Source organism: Cetorhinus maximus, chromosome 11 (assembly GCF_964194155.1).
Source record: "Cetorhinus maximus chromosome 11, sCetMax3.hap1.1, whole genome shotgun sequence".
In the NCBI taxonomy this organism is placed as follows: Eukaryota; Metazoa; Chordata; class Chondrichthyes; order Lamniformes; family Cetorhinidae; genus Cetorhinus; species Cetorhinus maximus.
The window spans coordinates 116373110-116389527 of NC_135889.1; the positions used below are offsets into that span (position 1 = coordinate 116373110).

The window sequence follows — 16418 nt, forward strand, 5'->3', positions numbered from 1 at the left end:
AGGATGCTGGAAAAACTCCCCTGAAATTTTTCAGAATGGTGCCATGGGATCTTTTTTGTCCACCTGAGAGGACAAATTGACCTTAGTTCAGTACCTCATCCAAAAGACAGCATCTCTGACAATGCAGCATACTTCGGTACTGCACCAGATTGTCAACCTTGTTTTGCGAACTCACATCCTGGAGTAGAACTTGAGCCCACAACCTTCTTGCCGTGAGGTGAGAGTGCTGCCAACTAAGCCACAGCTTACACTAAATGTTGAGATTTACCAGATACCCTGTCTCATCAACAGGACTGAGAAGGAAAGACCTGTTTCAGCAGACTGGGATTCTTCTCACTTTCGTTCCTGGTAACTCGGCAAACTAATTAATAGGGCCTTAACTGAACGTACAGTGGGATGTGTTAGAAATATTTTTTTTGTGCTATAATCCTCCTCCATTCTAATTCTAGCCTTTTGAGCATCCCTGATTTTAATTGCTGGCGGCCATGCCTTCAGTTGCTTTAGCCTTAAGCTCCGAAGTTCTTCCTTAAACCCCTATGCTTCCAAGCTTTTGGTCATCTGCCCTAATGTCGTCCGTCTCATGTGACACAGTGTCAAATTTTGTTTGATAATGTTCCTGTGAAGCTCCTTGGGGCATTTAATAATGTGCTATATAAACGTAACTTGTTGTTTAGCTGGTGAAACACTTGTGTACTTAAGTCTGCTAAAGTTTTGAAGTGTGTATCTACATACCATGCATGTACACCAGAAAGAAACAGGAACCCTACCGACATTTTCTCAAAATTCTTGAGCATCATTATGGGTTTCTGTGTGTGCCAGACACCTGGCTGAACAAATAAGTGCCCAAGGCATTACCATACAAGTACTTATTTTAATTAACACCAGGCTTTATTATTAGAGAAATGATCTGCAGTGATGTGATCATTTAATCCACAAATGCACTCAGCTATCAACGTTTTCACTGCCGCAGGGACGGGTCAACAAATGCAGTGCACCTGCTAAATCTGGAAATTCACATGGCATTTTACGATAACAAGACGCTTCCCTACTTGTATTGCCAACTACTATCTGAAGCCATAGTGCTTCTCTAATCCTATTGGCAGCTTGTGATGTGAACTAAAATTTAAATTATATAAAGGAATTAACACCATTCAGCAAACTGTACTGACAAGTTTCAGTTTTGGTGACACTTGTTTTATTTCTGCATGTGTACATTTACTTCTCTTCTTGAGGAATTCCACAAACTTAGTGCTGGACGGAATTATTTTTCCGTTCATGTTTCTGGTAAACCCTCAGCAGTGTTGTGAACATTGCTTTCTCCAGAGGGCTTTGTTACGAAATGCCGGTTATCTACTTGAATGGCACCAGGGATGAGGGACTCAGTTACGTGAAGAGACTGGAGATGCTGGGATTATTCTTCTTGGAACAGAGAAGTTTAAGAAGGAGATCAAAAAGGTGTTCAAACTTGAGGAGCTTTGTTAGAGTACAACAACAACTTGCATTTATATAACATGTTTAGTATAATCAAGCATCCCAAGATGTTTCACAGGAGTGCTATGAAGCAGAATGTTGACACCAAGTCACATAGATATGAGGGCAGATGACCAAAAGCTTGATCAAAGAGCTAGATTTTAAAGGAACATCTTAAAGGAAAAAAGAGAGGGAATTCCAGAGCTTAGGGTCTATGCTGATGAAGGCATGGCCACCTCTGGTGGACTTACTTAAATTGGGGGTGCTCAAGAGTCCAGAATCAGAGTACATCTCTTTGGGAGGGTTGTAGGACTGGAGGAAATTATGGAAATAAGGAGGAGATTGCAAAAATAAAGTAGTGTGAGCCAAGGAGGGATTGAAAACAAGAGTGGGAATTTCAAAATCAAGGTGTTGTTTAACCGGGAGCCAATGTAGGTCAGCGAGCACAGGGATGGGGGGTGGGGGAACAGACTTGGCGCAAGTTAAGAGCTGAGCAGCAAAGTGTTGGATGAACTCAAAATAATAGAGGATTGAATATGGGAAACCAGCCAGGAGTGCGTTGGAATAGTCAGGTCTGGAGGTGACACCAACATGGATGAGGGTTTCAGCAGAAAAGGAGCTGAGGCAAGGACAGAGTTGAACAATGATTTGGAGATAGAAATAGGTGGTCTTGATATTTGATCGGAAGCTCATTTTCGAGGTCAGATATGACACCAAGGCAACAAACAGTATTATTCAGCCTAAGACAGTTGCCAGGGAGAGGGATGGAGATGGTTGTTAGGGATTGGAGTTTGCCATGGAGATTTGTTTCCAATGGTAATCAGAGAACACAGATATCTGGAATGCACTCTCTGAAAAGATGGTCAAAGTTGATTCAATAGCAACTTTCAAAAGCGATTGGGGGAAAAGTAGTTGAAAAGAAAACATTTGCGGAGCTGCAGGGGAATGGGACGAGTTGGATAGTTCTTTCAAATAGCAGGTCCGATGGGCTGAATGGCCTTTTCCCAATCCTTAGGATTAATTCCATTTCAGATTACAAATTGTACTTGCAAACTAAAAGTGAAGAGTTTTGTTTCTTTTTAGGGACACTGAAATGTCTGGCCAATGAATCTATTGAGATGTTCTAGTTGCAACAACAGGACTGCTTTTCTTTTCGTGATAGGAGCTTGAAAAGAAATGCCAGTGGTACCTGGAATTGAGTGCATTCCTCAGCAATGCCAAACTGTAGTGCTCTATGTTCTCTCAGTTTTGTTTTGATGACTGCTGAAGTAATCTTCTGATTTGTCAACGTTTTGTCAGGGGATTTAAAACATTATTGAGTCGCCATTTTGTTAGAGCTGACAAAGCTGCAATTGTCCTGTGCAACCAAGGGCGTCTGTGAAGCCTTTTGAAAGTGTTCTTGGCGCTGTGCAACATGAAATGTTTCCAGAAAGACTATTTTAACTATTTGGCTTGGTGAAGGTAGATTTAGAAAATGGGCTTTCGTACCTCAATACACCATATCTTTATTGGACAGTTCTCTTTACTGTTGCGAACATGAGCACTCTGTGTAAGACTCTAAATCTTTTGATGAATAGCTAGTCCTGACTGGACTAGACTGGAACACCTTCTGGCTTTAGTCTGCGAGTTATTCATTGCTTCAGCAGAGCTGCTGATTTCAAAAGTTCACTTCATCGCTGACTTTATTCACTTGGAAAAACTCAGCAGAAGAGTCATATGGACTCAAAATGTTAACTCTGTTTTTCTATCCACAGATGCTGCTGGACCTGCTGAGTTTTTCCAGCATTTTCTGTTTTTATTTCAGATTTCCAGCATCCACAGTATTTGCTTTTATTTATTCATTTATCTTTGTTTTAATTTCATATTGTCTTTCAGTTTATTTTGTTCAAAATCTGATTCTTAAATTATTCTGAGTAACATTTCATTGACGTTGAATACATTGTCAATGTTGACATCTATTCACTGTTGTAATTTTTATTCTGTGCTTTTAGGTTGATCCACATTGGACAGCTGCTCAATGGATTCGCTGGTCCTGTCGTAATAAACGCTCCTCCATTTCTCTCAACAACCTGGTTCCCTCCAGACCAGAGGGCCACAGCCACTGCCGTTGCATCACTGTTCAACTACTTTGGTGCGGCTTGTGCATTTTTGGTAGGCCCTTTGATTGTCCCAGCACCCAATGGTACCACGTCTCTGCTTACTGCCTCCAACCATCACATTGACTTTATCAAGGGTCGCATTCAAACTCTATTATACGCAGGTGAATAATATTAACTTTTTTAAAAAATCTCTCTATTGATCTTTGCTTCACTTAATACCTGAAGAACATTACACCTAGTATTCTTATCAGAAGACCAGTCCTGTACTCTGCTTTCCCATGAGGGCCTGGTTGAGATGGTGTAAAAATTGTAGAAGCCTTGAGAGGAAATACCTAAAAGGGAAACCTCACAGAGGTCTCCAGGAGAATTAACTGTCTAGAAAAGTTAAGTTGGTGCATTACTTAGAGTTAAACCATGACAAAGAGAGGGTACAGGTTTGAATTGCTTGAGGTCGGGAAGTAGTTTATGCAGTTATTCAATATCTTGGATAGATTGAACAAACTGAGGTTGTTCTCCTTAGAGAAGAGAAGGTTGTTAGGAATAGATAGAATAAATAGCGAGAAATTGTACCTCATTAGTAGAAGGGTTGAGAACCAGAGGCACTGATTTAAGGTGATTGCCAACAAAACCAATGGCGACATGAGGAAACGTTTTTCTGTGCAGCAAGTGATTAGGACCTAGAGTGCACAACCTGAGAATGTGGTGGAAGATGATTAAATTGTGGCTTTCAAAAGTGTTATGGCACAGTGGATGGTAAATGCAGAGTTGCTCAAGTCTCAGAGGGAAACTTGAAACAGCTGCCACAACTGTTTTGCAATTTGTACTTTATTTTGAGATGCATGCCTTGAATTCAGTAGTAATGAGCCCACTGAGACTGAGGTTTTTGTACAAAACTACGCTAAACATTTATTAATAGAAAAGGTTTTAAACACATACATAGATCTACAAAACACTGCTGTAATAACTCCTAGACCCCCTAATTAATCTAGCTCCCAGTTACACCTATGTTAAGGCAACAGTAAAACAAATAAATTTCAACAGACCCAGGCAAAGCCACACGATACCCTGGCCAGCAATATTCACAGTGAGTTTTCTTAGCTTCAGTTCCTGTAGACAGCAACTTGATGCATAGAGGCTGGAAGCTTTTCACACTTAGGTTAGATCTTAGAATGCCTTCTTCCTTACACATAACCTCATCTCCTTTATACACTTTTCTCCCTTTTTAATGTAAATTCCATTGTTCCAATATGTCTATGCAGCTTTACTTTTTACATAATATAAATCTTCCATTGTACTCTATTATGAGTAACCTTTGGGAAAAATAAACACACTGTTTGACTTAGCTTCATATGGCTAGGTGTAACATCTCATCATCTCTTTGAAATTCAAACTACTCTGGTTTATCTAAAAATGCAAATGTTCCTCACACTTCACATTCTAAGACTTCAGCCATGTTTACGTGTTTAGCATTTCAAACCTAGCTCCCCTTTTGATCACTCAAAAGCTCCAGACTAGCTGTCTCTAATTCAATTAAATCCCCCACACACATCCACAGAGATAAACTAACCCAAACCCCACTATTAACCTACCTTTACAATAAATCACAATAATATTATGAAAATTATTCCATTTTCATGACAAAAGGGAATTGGATAAGCACCTGAAGAGAGAAAATTGCCAGGCTACAGAGAAAGGGCGGGGAGTGGGAATAACTCTTGCATAGACATTACAGGCCAAATGACTTCCTTCTGTGTTGTAACCATTCTATGATTCAGAATATGCAAAGACGCTTTGGAATCACTTACAGAACAGCTGTTTTGGGGAGGGTGCACGAACTAAATTTATTTTTCCCCTTGACTGAAAGATGTGGAGGAGTGGGCCAATCTTGTGAATGCCTCCTGCTCCTCGCCACTCTTGATACACAACATGTGTCTCCAGGACAAAAACAAAAATACCTGGAAAAACTCAGCAGGTCTGGCAGCATCTGCGGAGAGGAGCACAGTTTAGCGTTTCGAGTCCGAATGACCCTTCAACAGAACTAAGTAAAAATAGAAAAGAGGTGAAATATAAGCTGGGTTTTTGGGGGTGGGGGGGGTGGTAGAGCTGGATAGAGGGCCAGTGATGGCTGGAGATAACCAAAAGATGTCACAGACAAAAGGACAAAGAGGTGTTGAAGGTGGTGATATTATCTGAGGAATGTGCTAATTAAGGGTAGAAAGCAGGATAAGCAAGGTACAGATAGCCCTAGTTGGGGTGGGGTGGGGTGAAGGAATCAAAAAAGGCTAAAAGGTAGAGATAAAACAATGGATGGAAATACACTTAAAAATAATGGAAATAGGTGGGAAAAGAAAAATCTATAAATTATTGGAAAAAAGGGGGGCGGGGGGGAATCGGAAAGGGGGTGGGGATGGAAGAGAGAGTTCATGATCTAAAATTGTTGAACTCAATATTCAGTCCAGAAGGCTGTAAAGTGCCTAGTCGGAAGATGAGGTGCTGTTCCACCAGTTTGCGTTGAGCTTCACTGGAACAATGCAGCAAGCCAAGGACGGACATGTGGGCATGAGAGCAGGGTGGAGTGTTGAAATGGCAAGCGACAGGGAGGTCTGGGTAATGCTTGCGGACAGACCGAAGGTGTTCTGCAAAGCGGTCACCCAGTCTGCGTTTGGTCTCTCCAATGTAGAGGAAACTGCATTGGGAGCAACAAATGCAGTAAACTAAATTGAGGGAAGTGCAAGTGAAATGCTGCTACACTTGAAAGGAGTGTTTGGGCCCTTGGACGGTGAGGAGAGGGGAAGTAAAGGGGCAGGTGTTGCACCTTCTGCGGTTGCATGGGAAGGTGCCGTGGGAGGGGGTTGAGGTGTAGGGGGCGATGGAGGAGTGGACCAGGGTGTCCCGGAGGGAATGATCCCTGTGGAATGCCGCCGGTGGGGTGAAGGGAAGATGTGTTTGCTGGTGGCATCATGCTGGAGTAGGCGGAAATGGCGGAGGATGATCCTTTGAATGCGGAGGCTGGTGGGGTGATAAGTGAGGACAAGGGGGACCCTATCATGTTTCTGGGAGGGAGAGGAAGGTGTGAGGGCAGATGCGCGGGAGATGGGCCGGACACGGTTGAGGGCCCTGTCAACCACCATGGGTGGAAAACCTCGGTTAAGGAAGAAGGAAGACATGTCAGAGGAACTGTTTTTGAAAGTGGCATCATCAAAACAGATGTGACGGAGGCGAAGGAACTGAGAGAATGGGATGGAGTCCTTACAGAAAGCGGGGTGTGAGGAGCTGTAGTCGAGATAGCTGTTGGAGTCGGTAGGCTTGTAATGGATATTGGTGGGTAGTCTATCACCAGAAATTGAGACAGAGAGGTCAAGGAAGGGAAGGGAAGTGTCAGAGATGGACCATGTGAAAATGATGGAGGGGTGGAAATTGGAAGCAAAATCAATAAATTTTTCCAGGTCCAGACGAGAGCATGAAGCAGCACCGAAGTAACCCATCGATGTACTGGAGAAAGAGTTGTGGGAGGGGGCCGGAGTAGGACTGGAACAAGAAATGTTCCACATACCCCATAAAGAGACAGGCATAACTGGGGCCCATGCGGGTACCCATAGCCACACCTTTTATTTGGAGGAAGTGAGGAGTTTAAGGAGAAATTGTTCAGTGTGAGAACAAGTTCAGTCAGACAGAGGAGAGTAGTGGCGGATGGGGATTGTTCGGGCCTCTGTTCGAGGAACAAGCGGAGAGCCATTAGACCATCCCGGTGGGGGGGTGGAGGTGTAGAGGGATTGGACGTCCATTGTGAAGAGGAGGCGGTTGGGGCCAGGGATCTGGAAATTGTTGATATGATGTAGGGTGTCAGAGGAATCACAGATGTAGGTGGGAAGGGACTGGACAAGGGGAGAGAGAATAGAGTCAATTTAGCAAGAAATGAGTTCCGTGGGGCAGGAACATGCTGACACGATCGGTCTGCTGGGACAGTCCTGTTTGTGGATTTTGGGTAGGAGGTAGAAGCAGGCCGCCCGAGGTAGGGAGACTATCAGGTTGGAAGTTGTGGAAGGAAGATCTCCAGAGGAGATGAGGTCAGTAACAGTCCTGGAAACAATGGCTTGATGTTCAGTGGTGGGCTCATGGTCCAGTGGGAGGTAGGAGGAAGTGTCTGCGAGTTGACGCTGAGTTTTTCCGGATATTTTTGTTTTTGTTTTGGATTTCCAGCATCCACAGTTTTTTGCTTTTATCTTAGTGTTTAATTGACTGCCACTTCTCTTCAAGGAATGCCTACCTTGAAGAAGTTTTGCTCTTCTCTCTGTCAGGATTTTCGTATCTCTCTTTTGCCTTGTTCACCTTCATTGCTTTCCATTTCTCTCCTGGTGTTTGACAAGGTGTTTACTAAAACCCGCTTTCACAGCCATATTTTCTTCCTCAGTGAATGTCTCGTCTCTGACTTACCCCACGTGGATTTCAACTGAAGTTCCATCCCTCATGTTTCGAACCCACCCAGGATTACAGGTATCTTCGGGACATACAACGCTCCTCGGACTGCTGTTCTCGTCGCATTCTGAGATCCACACTCAGTGCCATGCGCCGCCATATGAACATACTCAACCTCTCCCTCCAGCAACACCGCCGCACCCTTTTTCAAAGCTGTGCGTGCCCCCAGTTTCATTTTATTCTTCGTCTCATCTGACGCCTCAACAAGAAACTTTTTCTCTTTAGGTGCAAAGGAACGCAAGCTCCAACAACTCATCGACACCAACTCCCATCCAGGACCCTCCACCCCTGCCTGTCCCTCTGTCCCCATCCCGTCTTCCAATCGCAGCCCCGGCCGTATATTCACCATACTCCCTGACCTTCCCCTCTCCGAAGCTGAACATTCAGTGCTCAGCAAAGGACTTAGTTTCATACCCTTACGCCCTCATCTCAATGAATTTTGGGCTCGGCACGATGCTGAACTCTTCTTCCGCCGTCTTCATCTCCGTGCTCACTTCTTTGGGCAGGAGTCCTCTCCCCGTTCAACGGATCCTTTAACCCACCTCAAATATTCTCCCTCCACCTGGACCCCTCCCTCTGGATTCTTACCTTCTCTTGATCTATTCATTGGGAACGGTTGGCGTGACATAAGTCGTCTCAATTTCTCTGCTCCTCTCACCCACTCTAACCTGTCTCTCTCTCAACTTGCTGCACTCCATTCTCTCAGGTCCAACCCTGACATTGTCATCAAACCCGCTGACAAGGGTGGTCTGGCGCACTGACCTCTACCTGCAGAGGCTGAGCGTCAACTCGCAGACACTTCCTTCTACCTCCCCCTGGACCATGACCCCACCACTGAACATCAAGCCATTGTTTCCAGGACTGTTACTGACCTCATCTCCTCTGGAGATCTTCCTTCCACAGCTTCCAACCTGATAGTCGCCCAACCTCGGACGGCCCGCTTCTACCTCCTACCCAAAATCCACAAACAGGACTGTCCCGGCAGACCAATCGTGTCAGCCTGTTCCTGCCCCACGAAACTCATTTCTTGCTATCTTGACTCCATTCTCTCTCCCCTTGTCCAGTCCCTTCCCACCTACATCCGTGATTCCTCTGACACCCTACATCATATCAACAATTTCCAGTTCCTTGGCCCCAACCACCTCCTCTTCATCATGGACGTCCAATCCCTCTACACCTCCATCCCCCACCGGGATGGTCTGATGGCTGTCCGCTTCTTCCTCGAACAGAGGCCCGAACAATCCCCATCCACCACTACTCTCCTCTGTCTGACTGAACTTGTTCTCACACTGAACAATTTCTCCTTAAACTCCTCTCACTTCCTCCAAATAAAAGGTGTGGCTATGGGTACCCACATGGGCTCCAGCTATGCCTGTCTCTTTATGGGATATGTGGAACATTCCTTGTTCCAGTCCTACTCCGGCCCCCTCCCACAACTCTTTCTCCGGTACATCGATGGGTTACTTCGGTGCTGCCTCAGGCTCTCGCCTGGACCTGGAAAAATTTATTGATTTTGCTTCCAATTTCCACCCCTCCATCATTTTCACATGGTCCATCTCTGACACTTCCCTTCCCTTCCTTGACCTCTCTGTCTCAATTTCTGGTGATAGACTGTCCACCAATATCCATTACAAGCCTACCGACTCCCACAGCTACCTCGACTACAGCTCCTCACACCCCGCTTCCTGTAAGGACTCCATCCCATTCTCTCAGTTCCTTTGCCTCCGTCGCATCTGTTCTGATGATGCCACTTTCAAAAACAGTTCCTCTGACATGTCCTCCTCCTTCCTTAACCGAGGTTTTCCACCCACGGTGGTTGACAGTGCCCTTAACCGTGTCCGGCCCATCTCCCGCGCATCCGCCCTCACACCACCTTCTCCTTGATAGGGTCCCCCTTGTCCTCCCATCACCCCACCAGCCTCCGCATTCAAAGGATCATCCTCCGCCATTTCCGCCTACTCCAGCATGATGCCACCAACAAACACATCTTCCCTTCACCCCCCCCCCAGCGGCATTCCATAGGGATCGTTCCCTCCGTGACACCCTGGTCCACTCCTCCGTCACGCCCTACACCTCAACCCCCTCCCACGGCACCTTCCCATGCAACCGCAGAAGGTGCAACACCTGCCCCTTTACTTCCCCTCTCCTCACCGTCCAAGGGCCCAAACACTCCTTTCAAGTGAAGCAGCGCTTCACTTGCACTTCCCTCAATTTAGTTTACTGCATTTGTTGCTCCCAATGCAGTTTCCTCTACATTGGAGAGACCAAACGCAGACTGGGTGACCGCTTTGCAGAACACCTTCGGTCTGTCCGCAAGCATTACCCAGACCTCCCTGTCGCTTGCCATTTCAGCACTCCACCCTGCTCTCATGCCCACATGTCCGTCCTTGGCTTGCTGCATTGTTCCAGTGAAGCTTAAGGCAAACTGGAGGAACAGCACCTCATCTTCCGACTAGGCACTTTACAGCCTTCCGGGCTGAATATTGAATTCAACAACTTTAGATCTTAAACTCCCTCCCCCATCCCCACCCCCTTTCCGTTTCTTCCCCCTCCCTTTTGTTTTTTCCAATAATTTATATAGATTTTTCTTTTCCCACCTATTTCCATTATTTTTAAATCTATACCTGTAATGCCCTGTCAGTCTTTCCACCCCACCCCCACTAGAGCTGTACCTTGAGTATCCTGTCTTCCATTCTTAATTAGCACCTTTCTTAGACAATATCACCACCTTCAACACCTCTTTGATCCTTTTGTCTGTAATATCTTTTGGTTATCTGCTCCTATCACTGCTTGCTTATCTCCACAATCACCACACCCTCAACTTCTCTCTCTCCCCCCGCCCCCCCACCTTAAACCAGCTTATATTTCATCTTTCTCCTAACTATGCTTCAGTTCTGCCGAAGGGTCATGAAGACTCGAAACGTTGCCTGATTTCTTCTCCACCGATGCTGCCAGACCTGCTGAGTTTTTCCAGGTAATTCTGTTTTTGTTTTGGATTTCCAGCATCCGCAATAGCTTTTAGCTTTTTGTTTTTATATCTGGAGGAACAGCACCTCATCTTCCAACTAGGCACTTTACAGCCTTCCGGACTGAATATTGAGTTCAACAATTTTAGATCATGAACTGTCTCATCCATCCCCACCCCCTTTCCGATTTCCCCCCCCGCCCCTTTTTTCCAATAATTTATATAGATTTTTCTTTTCCCACCTATTTCCATTATTTTTAAATGTATTTCCATCCATTGTTTTATCTCTACCTTTTAGCCTTTTTTGATTCCCTCACCCCACCCCACCCCCACTGGGGCTATCTGTACCTTGCTTGTCCTGCTTTCTACCCTTAATTAGCACATTCCTCAGATAATATCACCACCTTCAACACCTCTTTGCCCTTTTGTCTGTGACATCTTTTGGTTATCTCCAGCTATCACTGGCCCTCTATCTAGCTCTACGCCCCCCCCCCCTCCAAAACCAGCTTATATTTCACCTCTTTTCTATTTTTACTTAGTTCTGTTGAAGGGTCATTCCGACTCGAAACGCTAAACTGAGCTCCTCTTCACAGATGCTGCCAGACCTGCTGAGTTTTTCCAGGTATTTTTGTTTTTGTTTTGGATTTCTAGCATCTGCAGTTTTTTGCTTTTATGTGTCTCCAGGATATCATGTAAAGAAACCAAGCATAGTAAATGAATAAATTGAAAGCTAATGTGTGTGCAGCAGACAATTAGGATGTCAGTTGTAGCTTTTAAGCAAGGGGCTTGAGTATAAGAGTGAGAAAGTCCTGTTGCAGTCGTACAGAGCTTTGGTGAGACCGTACCTACCAAAGATGTGTTTGCCTCAGAAGAAGTGAAATTCCTGAGATAAGGGGAATGACCTATTAGGAGGGTAGAATGGGCCAATATTCTCTGGAGTTTAGAAGAATTCAAAGTGATCTAATTGAAACATATAAAATTCTTAGAGGACTTGGCATGGTTGACATTGACAGGTTGTTTCCCTTGGCTGGAGACCCTAGGACCTGGTTATGGTGGGCAGGGGATTGAGGGGGAGGAGGGGGTCATACTCTCAGGATAAAGGGTCAGCCGTTTAAAATTGAGCTAGAGAAATTTCTTCACTGAGGCTTATGAATCCTTGGAATTCTTTGATACAGAGGACTATGGGTGTTCAGTCATTGACTATATTAAAGACAGAACAATAGGTTTTTGGACCCTAATGGAATCAAGGGAAATGGGGATAAGCCAGGGAAGTGGAGTTGATGTAGAAGGTGAGCCATGACTTTACTGAGTGGTGGAGCAGGCCCGAGGGGGCATGTGGTCTTTCCCTGCTCCTTTTTCTTGGGTTTTTAGTTCATGAATGCTTCTATTGCTTTTTGACTCATTTTTTTTTTCCACCTCTTTCTGTAGTTCTAGTATTTTGGAAGTTATTGCCTCATCTTGCCTCATATGCAAGTGTAATAAATGGCCTGTCCGGACACTGAGGCATGCAAAAGAATTTGTTTCAGGCCAGTGCTTTGGACACAAATTAATAGCCTGCTTATAATAAAAGCAAAATACTGCAGACGTTGGAGATCTGAAATGAAAACAAAAGTGCTGGAAAAACTCAGCAGCTGGGGTTCCAAAGAAGAGTCATAATGGACTTAAAACGTTAACTGTTTCTCTCGCTACAGACACTGCCATATTTGCTGAGTTTTCCAGCACTTTGTTTTTATTAATGGCCTGCTGAATAGTTCCATGCCGCTGTTTTATTCACAGATTCCTGGTTGACTTATTTATACACTTAACTGACCGAACTTAGGGGAAGGCAATGGTGTAGTGGTTTTGTCACTAGACTAGTAATCCAGAGACCCAGGGTAATGCTCTGGGAACCCGGGTTCGAATCCCGCCATGCAGATGTTCTGGAATTAAATTAATCTGGAATTAAAAGTCTAATGGTGAAACCATTGTCGATTGTCGTTAAAAACCTATCTGGTTCACTCATGTCCTTTAGGCAAGGAAATCTGCTGTCCTTGCCTGGTCTGGCCTACACGTGACTCCAACCACAGCAATGTGGTTGACTCTGAACTAGGGCAATTAGGGATGTGCAATAAATGTTGGCCTAGCCAGCGACGCTCACATCCAATGAATAAAAAAAAAACACATTTCCGGATCGCGAGATAAAACTTAAGATCTTGTTAAGTGTAGTAGATATAAATCTGTCCAAAAGTAATGTGCAAAGTTGCTGTGTACTCTTCCAAATAATTGGAGTATAAGATGGAACATTTAGTTGACCACCTAGCTCATAAATCTTGCTCCATCCAGAGTTCATCCATGATTGCTGTACCATGGAATTCTGTCTGTGTTTTAACCATTGTCTCATTTTAGGGGCAGGAAAGATCATTCCCTCGAGTCTGTCCCTCCATTCAATTAGCTTGTGCCTTTTCTATAACGTGGCTCCATTTATCCTCCTTTGATCCGTATCCTTTGGTAGCTTTACCTAATTTTAAAAATTGTCATTCTCCATTTTGAAAATTTAACTTGACCCAGCATCCATGGTACTTTGGGAGAGAGAGTTCCACAGAACCATTTGTGTGCAAAAGTGCTTCCTGATTTCACTCCTGAATGACCTAGCCCTTATTGCACCCCTTGTTTTGGATTCTCTATGCTCTATCAAGTTCACCTCAATTATATCTCCCTTGTTGACAGCAGAGGCAGCTTTAAGCTAATGTAATGTTTTAAGCCATTTGTGGTACTGCATGCTTCAGACTAATGCCATTAATGGAGCTCGCTACTGCCAATAACTGACTCAAGGGCTACAGAACAGTAACCCTTTTGGTGAAATTTGCTTCTCCCATTATATGTTCCTACTACAATTTATTTCAATCTTGCCTCAGTTGTACCTTTTGTGACCCTATAATGGATTTTGTCAATCTATGCTCTGTGACCAAACTTTTTCTTTTTAAAGTCCATTTTTACTAAGATCATTATCAGAACAGCTATTTAATACAATTTTGTACAATTTAAACAGTTAGTGAATGTGCTGGCGTACTGGAAAGAATATCCTGTTCAGCTTAGCAATGGCATTTTTTTTCCTTTTGAACTGATTGTGGTATGCACTGATTGTACCATGCTCTCTCAAATGTTAAAATGCTCTTTATGTTGTCTATTCCAAAGTTGCAGTTCTACTAAAATTGCCACATTTTTGAACAAGGTCCAGTAGTTCTTTTGCTATACTTTCTCATGTTGCCAAAAATGATGCAGTGCCACTGAATTCCTAATGGGGAAATTAAGTGAGTGATTAGCGTGCAGATCTTAAATGTCCACTTCTGTAGAACGAGAGAATCACAGCTGAAATGTCATTAATTTAAATTGAGCCCTTCTAAACAGCTAGTACAACTCTGGAATCCTTCTGAATATCTATCTTGCTTAAAGGAAAAGTGCTAAAGACAACACTTGTTGCCAAGACTAATTGCACAGGGTTGTTGAAGTAATGAATGCTTTTGAAATGACATGCTTGTTGTAGCACTGTGGGTAAGTTTCTGTTTCAGTAAGTTCCTCACCATTCCTGCACTAGTACTCACATTTGACATTTAAGTTTATCAAATTAAATTGGTGGGGAGATGAGAGGAAAAACTTTTGCAGCAGGTTCTAACTTATTTGTCTTCAAAGAGAAGGGTGCACTTTTAAGGCAGCTTGAGCGGTTAACTCTATCTGCAAATTGGTATCATCAGTAACTACCTACCTAATCTTGAGCCTATCATCAGCTTAATTTGCTACCTTTTGCAATGAGATCACCCCTCTGTTTTAAAGATGAAGAGCTCTTAATTCTCGAACAAGGGATTGTTGCCAGGAGATGAAAGTGATTTGTGGAGAGTGTGTAGAAGAGTTGGTATTCTTGAGAAAATAAATCCACTGGGGTACCCTGACTGTTGATGTAATGCAGATGACCTGTTTCAAGTGCTTTGGTCAACGATTTTTATGATTCTAGTTGTTAATATATTTAGTAGCTATGTGTTAATGCTGCTACTTCAATTTAAGTACGAGGTGTCAGCTGTGGCTCAGTTCATAGCACCCTCGCCTTTGAATCAGAGGGTTGTGGGTTCATGTCCCACTCCCGGAAACCAAGAACTGTGATTGTACTCGAACGAGTTGCAATCTGTGACTGTTGATAACTCGAAAGAGTTTCAACTTAAGTACGAGGTGTCAGCTGTGGCTCAGTTCATAGCACCCTCGCTTTTGAATCAGAGGATTGTGGGTTCATGTCCCACTCCCGGAAACCAAGAACTGTGATTGTACTCGAAAGAGTTGCAATCTGTGACTGTTGATAACTCGAAAGAGTTTCAACTTAAGTACGAGGTGTCAGCTGTGGCTCAGTTCATAGCACCCTCGCCTTTGAATCAGAGGATTGTGGGTTCATGTCCCACTCCCAGAAACTAAGAACTGTGATTGTACTCAAAAAGAGTTGCAATCTGTGACTGTTGATAACTCGAAAGAGTTTCAACTTAAGTACGAGGTGTCAGCTGTGGCTCAGTTCATAGCACCCTCGCCTTTGAATCAGAGGGTTGTGGGTTCATGTCCCACTCCCGGAAACCAAGAACTGTGATTGTACTCGAACGAGTTGCAATCTGTGACTGTTGATAACTCGAAAGAGTTTCAACTTAAGTACGAGGTGTCAGCTGTGGCTCAGTTCATAGCACCCTCGCCTTTGAATCAGAGGGTTGTGGGTTCATGTCCCACTCCTGGAAAACCAAGAACTGTGATTGTACTCGAAAGAAGTTGCAATCTGTGACTGTTGATAACTCGAAAGAGTTTCAACTTAAGTACCAAGGATATTTTATTTTTAACAAGAAAAAGTGGAAAGTAAGAGGATACTTTCTAAGGCAGGGTAATGCTAACTATATGACCAGCATGTTGATGCTAAAATTCTTGGCCTGCATTGGATTTTATCACAGTTAATCATTCCATGAGAATTAATTTCTCCGATGTGTGAATTTCTTTGATCAGTGTATGTCTTGACACTCTGACCATTTTCCTCTTCCAGAATTTGGTGTGACTGCTTTGCTGTTGGTTATTTTGACAGCCTACTTCCCATCTCAACCACCTCTTCCACCCAGTATAGCTGCTGCAAGCCAGAGGCTCAATTACAGAAACAGCATCTACAGACTTCTCAGGTAAGCTTGCCCTGCATCGTGTTGGGTAATTTACATTCTGGCAGAGGAGCCTATCGTGCTGAGAATTGTGTGCAAGATGTTGCCAGATCTTGATGCTGAGCAGAACCTTTGTAGTGCCAGGTGATCCATGATTGACAAGAGCCTCGTGCCATTGTTGAAATATAGAGTATCTTTATCCACAAGCCATTACAATGGCTGAGGAAAATCATTCCTTCAGGCGCCAAAGAAAATTTCTGA

The 16418-nt window shown here is 43.9% G+C and overlaps 1 protein-coding gene across 1 annotated transcript in view; it reads left to right on the forward strand.

Annotated features, from left to right (window-relative positions):
- slc49a4 (solute carrier family 49 member 4) overlaps nucleotides 1-16418 on the forward strand; it is a 65865-nt gene that overhangs the window by 13345 nt on the left and 36102 nt on the right. Inside the window, exons 3-4 of the mRNA XM_078552608.1 lie at nucleotides 3462-3730; nucleotides 16052-16181. Of these exons, the coding sequence (XP_078408734.1) occupies nucleotides 3462-3730; nucleotides 16052-16181 (399 nt within the window). The remainder of the gene's footprint in view (nucleotides 1-3461; nucleotides 3731-16051; nucleotides 16182-16418) is intronic.